This window comes from Sorex fumeus, unplaced genomic scaffold (genome assembly GCF_029834395.1).
Source record: "Sorex fumeus unplaced genomic scaffold, SorFum_2.1 ptg000072l, whole genome shotgun sequence".
Classification (NCBI taxonomy): domain Eukaryota; kingdom Metazoa; phylum Chordata; class Mammalia; order Eulipotyphla; family Soricidae; genus Sorex; species Sorex fumeus.
The window spans coordinates 2,528,259-2,538,935 of record NW_026606129.1 but is presented as its reverse complement, the minus strand read 5'-3'; the positions used below and the strand labels follow the sequence as shown (position 1 = coordinate 2,538,935).

Genomic DNA, 10,677 nt, shown 5'->3' with positions numbered 1-10,677 from the left:
GTCCCAACTTATTTTCAGAGATAAAAGCTCTTCAGGCGTTGGAATACCTTACAATTTTTTCTTCTTTTTTCTTTTTAAACAAAGACGTAAGCCTCTTCACTTTACTCCCAGGAAGGTGGGAATTTTAACAGAGTCCCTGGCCTGGAGGGTGCTACCCCCTCAGGGGTGGTGATCGCCCCCAGTGCCTTTGTCCTCTGCCTGGTCCCCCCCGCCACCCGGGGCTCGGGGGGCAGAGCAGAGGGGCCAGTCATGCTGCCAGTCATCCTTGCCCGGGCCATGGCCCTGGATGTTCACACTCACAAGTGTTTAAAAGTGTTTTATTAACGTACCAGAGGTATTTACAAGGCCGTAGGAATATACAGGGTTTCTTCCAAACTAATCTGGATCAAGTACCACCCGGTGAGAGGCGGCTGCAGGGCTGATGGCAGGCTGGTCAGCCCCGGCCCCTCCCAGAGACTCGCCGCCTCCTCATCGCACAAGCGGCTGGATAGCAAAAAGGTAGAAAACGCCGAGAGCTGACAGGAAGTGGGCGCTGGGTGTGAGCACCAGCCCTCCGGAGCTCAGGCCTGTGGACAAAGGAAGCAATGATGACTCCCGGGACAGGGACACATTCCAGAGACGCTCCTGCTCTCCCTGCCTTTAGCTTCCGGAGATACCTTTGCCCTCTGCCTAGGATTACTTCTACTTTCCGGGTTACTTTTCAGTTTTATTCTTAATGTTTTGGTGGGGCTCCTCCTTGGGGCAGGGGTGGGGGGTGAGGGGTGTTATCCGGCGCTGCCCTTGAGCCTCGAACCCAACCCTGAGCTGTTCTTTGAAACAGGAGAGGGTCGAGGAAAGTCCCAGAGCTGCCGGCCCAGGACCGTGCGGGAGGCTCTGGGCCACGTGCCAAGGGGGCCCCACTCGGACCACAGCCACGCTGCGAGGAGGCCTCCCTGCCCCTCCAGGGCAGCGCGAGAACCCCTGTATCCTCCTGTCCAAGACCCATCCCAGGGACCCACGCCGAGGGTGGTTGTGGTTTCACTCAAGCAAGGACGCACAAGACTGTGCATCACTGACAGAGGCCAGCGCCGGCCCTGCCCTCCCTGGACACTGCCTGGCCGGCACTCACTGGACATGCGGGGGATCCTGATCTCCTCACTGCTGCTGCCATCACCCCCGTCGCTGACCGTCCTGATCTCCACCAGGTAGTCCTCCTCCACGGGCACCAGCAGCTCCGCCGACGTGTTGTTGGTCTCCAGGATGTGGGCTTTGCTCTGCCGGTTCTGCCGGTATAGGATCTGGACAGATGGGAGTGGCCAGGGGGTGGTGAAGGGGTTCACTGCCCAACCCCGCCCTGTCCCTGCCCACAGGGACGCCCCCCCACACACACACACAGCAGGAAGGGGACATCGAGGACCTCTGACACACAGCAGGATTGGGCACCTGCTCTGATGGGCACAGGCTGGTTCTCCCTGGCTGGTGTCCTCTGATGAGGATGGACCGTCCCAGAGCCCCTGCCCTGGATGCCACCGGCTCTCCTGACCATGTAGCGGCTGAGCATTGCCCAGTACCCAGTGCCAGGGTCTGTCTGCACAGGGGCGGGGGAGGGGGTGGCTGGCCATGGGTGGGCCCCTCACCCAACCTCCTGCTGCTCATAGACCCCCAACTCCCAGAATTCTCCCAGAACCTGTGCTCAGGTCTTATTCTCCTCCCACTCATGGCCACACACACCATCTCGTGTCACTGGCCAGGGGACACTCAAGGACACGGCCACTAGGCGTCCTGGAGCTTCCCCTCTTGATCTGTGAAGAAGCTCCAGGGAAGAGCTGGGTTTGGCTTTCTATGTTGGGGTTACCCTGAGCCCAGTGCTCTGGAGACTAGCCCTGGACCTCGGGGTCTGACTGCCACCCGCCCAGCCCTCATCCTGGCCTCCATGAGGAAGCAGCCAAGGGCAGCCCACTCCTCCCCTCTGGTTCTTCATTCCACATATTTCCTCATCATCTCCTAGAGGATGGACAGTGGTAGGGCGGGGCCAGGCCCACCTTGTAGCCCAGCACGGCCGACTCGTTCTCCATGGTCCTCACGTGCTCCCAGTTGAGGCATAACTTGGAGTTTGTCAGTTTCCAGGCGATGTTTGCTGGCGGTTGACTGGGAGCTTTAGAGAAAAAATCAAAGGTCTCAGTGAGCGTGAAGCCCCCATGGCACCCCTGGGCCTGAAGGATTCACACAGAAGCCACCATGCGCCCATGCTCATGAAACACCCTACCCATCCCTCCCATTCTCATCTGAAACACCCTGCCCATTCTCACCAGACTAAGCAAATTATTCCACGTCCTGGGAATGACCCGAGTCCACGTTCTACATTAGTGAACAGTGCTGCTATTAGTTGTGACACTCCAAAGTTAGTGCGTGCCTCTAGCCAGACTCTGTCACCTCAGGACTGAGCCTCCTGGAGAAACTAACCTCCAAACACTCAGGTACAAGAGTCCTGAGACTGAAACCCCCAGGCCTTCCCCGAGTCAGGATGGGCTACCTCCCCCACAGCCCTGTGCTCCTGGAAGCCCCGGCAGCCTCGTCATCGTCCATACTCCAGAACCGCTGCCCAGCATGAAAGCATCAACTCCATCTGACCACCCAGTGGAAAATTCTGGACTTCCCAGAGCGCACAGCAGCAAATGTGGCTGTGTAACATCCCCGAACTCTACAACACTGACCTCCCACCAGGAGCTCTCTGGATCGGACGGGGTGTAACTTAGAGATCAACCAATCTTGACTAACAAAAACATGAGCACAGAGGCCTGACTAGCAAGAGCATGATAGTAACCTCAGACAAGGACCTAATGTCTCCTCTGAGATACAGTTTTCACTAACTTTCTCCTAAGAAAATATATTTTATTCCATAAGTAATTTACTGATAAGAAACAATATAAATAAATTACTCTAGGCCTGTTACAGGGTCAGGCTTAAGGGGTGGTTGGGAAAACTGGAGACAATATTGGAGGGATGGTGACATTGGTGGGTTTGGTGTTGAAACACTGAATGCTCGTAACAAATCGCCATGAAAAACTTCGCAAACCACAGTGTTTAAATAAAGCACGGGGTAAAAAAAAATGCATAGGTAGGCCTTACCTATTTCATGTAAATTCCAAAATTAGCACACAATGTTTTTAAAAGTTTTTTTTAATGGCATGATTATTACCATAATGAGATCCAAGTACAAGATAAAATTTAACACAATTTATTTTAAATTCCATAGTTGAAAATTTACTTATGTAAATTATAATAGGAATGTTATTATATTGTATTAAATGGTTTTAATTTTCTTATTCACGTAGGTTAAGATCATACACAATCGCAAATCGGTTTAACTGATTTATTTTCTGATCTAACTGCCATTGATATTTGCAAATTCTTTTGTTGGCACAAACAATCTGGCATAAATTTGTTATGTGCCTAAGGGGTCAGGCTGGGGTTGGTGGAAGGAAGCTCACACTGGGTGTGTTAGAACACTATATGCCTGAAATGACTCTATTATCAACTTTGTAAATCACAGTGCTTGAATAGAAACAAATCTAGAAGAATAGCCGACACAAGTCCCAAATAAACGTGTACATCGCTGGTGTGGGTCCCTCCCGGGCGCGAGAGCCCTGTGGATCGGCCCTTCCCTGGCATACATGGGGCCAACTCCAGACCCAAACCTTTGCACGGTCAGTGCGTCGTGGGCCTGCTGGTCTCTGACAGGTTAGAAGTGGGCTGCAGGGGGCTGGCACAGCTCAAGATGTTGTGAGCAAGCCCTGGGCACAGGCCGTGAAGGATGCAGGAAACCTCTTAGAGCCTAGCAGACGCCATAGAGGACAGCGAGAAGCCCCCCGACTTCTTGCTGCATTTGGGCTGGGGTCTCCTCGCCACGGGCCTTTGCTTGGCTGTGCTCGTGGATGCTTGTCTCCTGGGCAGCTGAAGTCCGAGACCCTCACACAGAGCCCAGCTGGAGTTCCCGGGTCCAACTGGTGGGTGACGAGCTTTGGCCGTTGAGGGGCTGAGCCCAATCGTTCCTTGGTGTGCAGCTGGGCTGGTGTCTTCTCTGGTGCTGGAGACCCAGGAATGGGAGACTCCAAACCTGCCACCCAAGAGCCCATCGCCCAAGGAGGACGGAGCCTCCTGGCTAGGGGGAAGCAGTGTCATCAGGGCAGGAAGGAAGGGGATCTAGAATCATCCCTAGGGCAATGATGGGGCCCAGTGGTCCTTCCTTCCCTAACGAGGGGACGCTGTGTGCCGATTGGGGTCTGGAACACAGGCTGTGACCAGGTCACTGGGTGGCCCTGCTCCCGCCCCTGCTCCTCGGACACCTGCACCTTGGCATGAGGGGCAGCAGCCCCCCGACAGCAGCAGCCCAGCGAGTAGCGTCTGGCCCGTGAGAGGCCACAGGGACTGGTGCTGGCATCTCTAGTTTCCGCACAGCTGCACACAGCCGCCACCTCTCGTGTGTGGGGGCTGGGCATCCACTGTGTGTCAAGCCCAGAGCCCCCCTGTGTCCACTGCCTTGCTCCCTCTGGGCCTCTGCGTGGACCCTCTGTTCGGATGTTGGACTCTGCGAGCTCAGTTGAATGTACACCAGGTGTGTCCCTGAATGACAATGATGTTGGGATGTCCAACCCGTCCGGCTCATCTCCCATGACCTGAGGATGGCAGAAAGGCTGCCCAGGGCCCTGCCTGGTCTCCTCCAGGGCTGGAGCTCAGCACGGGCCGGGGCCCCTCCTGACCAGCACTATGTAGTGGCTCCCCTACGGCACTGCCCCATGGTCATCACTGTGCCCACAGTCTGATCCACAAAGACCGACTGCCCAGATGAGATGTGAGGCAGAGTGGACAGGACATGCTGTGGAACATCTGTGTTGGTGAACTGCGACCCCAGTTAACACTGACCCCAGCCCGTGCCTCCGGGGTCACACCTTCCTGTGCTTGAATAAACACAAATCGCGACACCTGGGGTCCATGTGTTAAAAGGGTATTTGTACTTAACGCGCCAGCCACTGTGCTCTGTCCGAAGGGCCAGGAGCAGTGACAAGAACGCTGGCCCTCTGCACCCAGGCCCCCAACTAATCCCCAAATGCTTCTTCTCGTCTTTTCTTCGGCTACGAAAAAGAAGGTGTCAAAACTCTCACCAGGTACTACAGTTTGAATCTAGCATATTCTCACGGCAGAGTTCTTTCAACTCTGCTCCTTAAGACCAGCACAAACATCAACAATGCCACACAATCAAGAAACAGAAGACATCACTTCACTCCCTCCATGTTGCGGGCAGTGACGGATTCTGATTTCGTTGTTGCTGGGTCCACCTCATCTGTCTGTGGGCGTGAAAGGTCCAGTGCCCAGCACCGGGCTGGCACATGACTGACTTGTGCTGGGGCAATGGCCAGTGCCTCGGGTAGGCATTTGTCATCTCCTCCGACTTCCATGGATAAAGCTGCAGGTCCGGGGTTTGGTGGGCTGCAGCATTAGCAGAGTTGCCCTTGTCCCCGGGGGGCACAGAGCCAGGCTGGGAGACTAGAGCACCGAATCCGGGGGTCTCTCAGTCCTGGGGTTCCGATCTCTGTTGTGAAACCGGCCTCCTTGACCTCCATGGAGCCTCCTAGGGCCCTCCTGGGCAGAGGGACACTGGGAAATCTGGTGACTGGGAGGGGGCAGCCAACTCAGCTCGGGGCAGCCTGCAGGTCCTGCCACCGGCAAAACAGAACCAAAGGCCAAGCCCTGACCGAACACCCCCTGAAAACTTCGCTGAGCAGCTGTGGCCACTGGCCAGGGAGTCGACCGGGACTCCTGGACACTCCAGCAGGACAGGCGGAACCAGAAGGGGGCACCCTGCAGGGCTGATGGACCTGCTGGCCGGGGGAACAGCCACAAATGCCTGAGGTACTAGCCCAGAGGAGCCAGAGGCCTGGGCACCCGTGGGGAGTGGTGTGACCAAGTCAGAGCAGGTGTCAGACACTAATGACCTCATATTGCTTTTCTCTTTCCTTCATGTCATTTGCATGGTTTATTTCCTTTTTTTATTTCCTCTTTGTATAGATACAGGAAGACAGTTGATGCTATGCTTTGTAACATGGGAGTTAATTGACTCCATGTTAAAATAATATTTACCCCGGGCATCCATATTTACTTGGCTTAAGCCTCAGTTTTCCTTAGTTCCAGGAATTCCCAAAGCAGGGTCCCAAAGAGGGGCTGGATGGACCCAGGGCAAGCTGTGAGCTACCCTGGCATTGAAATGGGCCAGACCAAGTGTCACAAAACTTAACTATAAGTTAAGAGCATGTCATGCACAAATTCTGACATGATCCAAAAAGAAGCAACTGAATAAGGACCCTTCTAGGGTTAGGAAAGACTTTAATTATATTAATAACCTGGGGATTGTGATCTGGGATATGTAGTGAGATGTCCCCAGGATGAGCCAAACTTTAAGCTTAACATATCTCTTACTGTGTTCATACAAAAATGACATTACTAGAAATATTATAAGAAATAAGGTAAAAGGTAAAGGTAAAGGCCCTCCCGTTGATCGTCGATTTGCTCGAGCGGGCCCAGTAACGTCTCCATTGGAGACTTTGTTGTTACTGTGTCTGGCATATCGAATACTCTTGGTAGCTTGCCAGGCTCTCCGAGAGGGGCGGAGGAATCGAACTCGGGTCAGCCATGTTGGCCGCTTGTAAGAAATAAATTTACTATAATTGTTAACATGAATTACTAGCCGAGGAAAGGAGAAAGCAATACACACTGGATGGAATCCCACCCTTGAGTGGATCTCCTAGTAATCTGGAGTAATCTCCTCAGGTGATATTTTGTCCTTTAGTTGATCTCTTAAAGGAGTGGCCTTACCTCTCTTTGCTGTTATGACAATGTTCAACCCCACCTTTGGACCCCCACTCTTCATGATTTCTAGATAACTATGCTGTAAGGGGCAAGAGAGAACAAGACGTTGAGGACTAGAGGGTCTATGAGGGCTAGAAAGTTGACGACATGACGTTGAAGACGAGGAGGAGAACGGACACTTTGGAGACTTGAGACTTTGAGGACAAGAATATGAGGACTATGAGACAACAACAAGACGAGGAAGGAGATAATGAGGTAGAGAACTTGAGGTCTACAAAGAGACTAGGATGATGGAACTATGATGACTGGGACTATGACTGTGCTGTAAGGGGAGAGATCGGATATGCAGGGGAGGAGAGAGAAATAAACTGACTACCGACAAGCCTGGGGCCCAGTTCCTGTTCCTCTGTTCCCCTGGTCCTTCACCCGACCTGGAGAGGCAGCTCTTGGACACTGAACATTTCAGTCCCCCAAGCTCCCACCGAGCTTTTTCTATCTGAAACAACTCTGGAAGACTGGACAGATTTTACAAATATAATTCTAGGCACAAAGGGACGCTAGGATATATCCAAAGTCTTGAATGAAGCACTGTCCTCCCGTTGTTCATCAATTTGCTCAAGTGGGCCCAGTAACGTCTCCATTATGAGACTTGTTATTGTGTTTGGTGTATCAAATATGTCGCAAGTAGCATGCAAGGCTTTGCCGTGCAGGCGAGATACTCTCAGTTGCTTGCCGGGCTCTCCGAGAGGGGCAGAGGAGGCGGAACCGGCTCAGCCAGACTTGCCGCTTGCAAGGCAAACGCCCTACCGCTGTGCTATCGCTCCAGCCCATCTTGAATGAAAAGAAATTCTAATCAATAATCCTCTATTCCTCCTGTTTACTACTTAGATTTGAAGGGGCAACAAAAACATTTTCAAACAATTAAAAGGCACTCGTGGTCTTCTGCAAAAGGCCAGAAAAGGCCACTTGGAAGCAGTGAGGCATCCACGAAACAGAGCGGAGGGAAGAAGCAGAGTAGCAAAGGGCCCAGACCAAACCCAGACTTGCTTTACATTTAAAAGAGGAAATAAGTTTATGACTTAAGATGTAAATGACACTTTAATCTTGAAGGCAAACAAACAGAAAATAATCACTATAAAGGGCTGATACCAAAATTCAAATAGAGAAAATAAATGAAAACCAAATAAATAAAAACAGCCTGAAAAAAGAACCTGAAATCTTATAAGAAACAGCAATAAGTTCCTTTATGTCAATAATTTCTCTAAATGTCAATGGATTGAACTCAGAATTGAAATCCTCGTTGTGGCTTGATGGATCGAGTAGCAAAACATGACCTTCTGCTGTGTACAGCAGACAGACTTGAACTTTCATGATAAAGTAAAATGCTGGAAAACAATCATACAGGAGCTTAAAGGGAAGTATGGTTGGCAATACCCGTGAGACATCATCGAGTTAAAACTAAGGAAGGTAGAAAGAGATCAAGGTAGACATTAGGCAATATGCCTAAGGAATTAATACATCAGGAAATGCAACAATATTAATATACATGCACCAAGTAAAAGACAAGAAAAGTTATTTAAGACACTAGTAATAAGTCCCCATGCTGAGACCACTCTCCGCACACATGAAGGTACCGGCAGAGGAACAAAGGCACGCGGGTCCCGGGGCCGAGATCTCCAACCCTACTCGGATCGGGGCTGAGCATCCTCCACCCAGATCCTCCAAATTCCAGTAGGCAGGGGTCACACCCACCAACTGACCCCCTGGTGCCGTGTAATCCCATCAGCGGCCAAGACTCAGAGACTATAAAAACCAGATCCCGGAACCGGCTTATTATGACATCTTATTATCTCATTCCTACTTTGGACAAACTGGCAGGCTACCAAATGTAACCTGTCCGCACGGCAGAGTCTGCCAAACTCCCCGTGGCGTACCCAATATGCCAAATACCAGTAACAATGATGGGTCTCATTCTCCTAAAGAGCCTTGTATATAATATCAGGGCTAGGATGAAGGAGACGTTACTGGGGCCTGCTCGAGGCAATCGATGAATAACAGGATGGTCGTGATCGTGATCGTGATCGTGATTGTGATCGTGATCGTGATCGTGATCGTAATAAGTCCCCGGGAAGGAGATCAATAGTGAGACAAAAGTAGGCTACCTCACCACACCCTCCTCACTGCAGAGAACTACTGGACAGAAACCACAGGAAACAATAGCTTTAAATGAGTTCACTGTCCTGGGCTTAAGCATATATGCAGGGCTGGCTCTCCAGACAAAATGCCCAACACACACTCTTCTCCACTGCACATAGAGTAATCTCCAGGTTGGACCACATTCTGGGACACAAAACAAATATTCAAAAAGCCATTAAAACAGAACCATACCAAATCTTCAGATCACAATGCCATGAAGGTAGAAATTAACCATAAAAAGTAAATCAGGAATAACTCAAGCTTTTGGAGACTAAATACCATCACATGGAATAACTGGTGGCTTAAAGAAAATATTAAAGATCCCCAAACAACTGTGAATAAACACGAGTAATCAAGGAACACAGCAAAAACAGTGCTATGGGGGAGATAAACACAGTACAGCCTTACACCCAGAAACAAAACAAAACTCAAGGAAAAGGGCCAGGGGGATCACGCAGAGGGTGAAGTGTAGCCAACCTGGGTTCCATCCCCTGCACACCGTATGGTCCCTCAGCCCACCAGGAGTAAGCCCTGAGCACTGTGGGTGGGGTCCCAAACAGTAGCAACACACACAGAAACTCAACAAAGTTCAAGTGAATACCCTTCCATCTTCAGAAACTAGAACATTGCAAAAAGTGAATCAGAACGTATGGAAAGAAATAATAAAAATAGGAGCGAAGATAAGTTGTCAGAACCAAATAAAATAATACAAGGAAAAGTGGAGCAAATGCCATTTCTGAAGAAGGGTAAACAAACTTATGAATCATCAGATTCACTCACAAAGATAAAGACAAAGACTCTAATAAACTGAAGCAGAAATGAGAGTAGTTTGTTTAACAGACACCAATTAATCACAATTACCGTGAAAAACAATATGCCACCAAATTTGAGAAACTAGAAGAAATAGATGAAATTTCAGCGTCGTACAACTTCCCAAGTCCACATCAAGAGGGAGTAAAGATTCTGAAGAGACCAATTACTGACGAAAGAAATTGAAACAGCAATGAAAAATCTCTCCCTGAAACAAAAGCCTGGGTTCATATAGTTTATGAGTGAGTTCTACCAAACCTTCAAAGAGGAAATATCATCTATTCTTCTCAAACTCTTCCAGGAAAACCAAAGGTATAGGCATTGTTATTAATTGTTCCTTTAGTGCCCTTACCTGAATACCAAAAGCAGAGATATTACCAACAAAATAAAACAAAATTGTACACCAACATCCCCAAAAGGCATAGGTACAAAAATCCTCAACGAAATATTAGTCAGCTGAATTAAGTAATAGACCTAGCAAAAGACTCATACACCATGATCCAGTGGGATTCATTCCCGGGAGGCAAGAACAGTCCTCTATATAAAAAACAATTAATGTTCGATACCACACCAACAAAAACAGATGAAAAAAATCATACTATCTTATCAATGGGTACAGAGATGACTTTTGCCTAGATTCAGTCTTCACTTATGATAAAATACTCTCAATAAAATGAATATAAGTGGAAATAACCTCAACTAATCTACAGAAAAGATAATGATCAGCAATCAAAACCGGAAAACCTTTTCTACAATAACAGACACAAAACAAGGCTGTCCATTTTCAACATGATGTCGGAAGTCCCAGATAGAACAATTAGGTAAGAA

General features: G+C 49.6%; 1 protein-coding gene across 1 annotated transcript in view; it reads right to left on the bottom strand.

The window, feature by feature from the left end:
• Positions 1-460: 460 nt before the first annotated feature.
• Positions 461-10,677, bottom strand: part of LOC130037482 (contactin-6-like) — a 158,444-nt gene continuing 148,227 nt past the window's right edge. The window contains exons 20-22 of the mRNA XM_056129323.1: positions 2,022-2,134; positions 1,109-1,277; positions 461-566 (exon numbers count right to left, since the gene is read on the bottom strand). Coding sequence (XP_055985298.1) covers positions 469-566; positions 1,109-1,277; positions 2,022-2,134 — 380 coding nt within the window. The 3' untranslated portion in view covers positions 461-468. The remainder of the gene's footprint in view (positions 567-1,108; positions 1,278-2,021; positions 2,135-10,677) is intronic.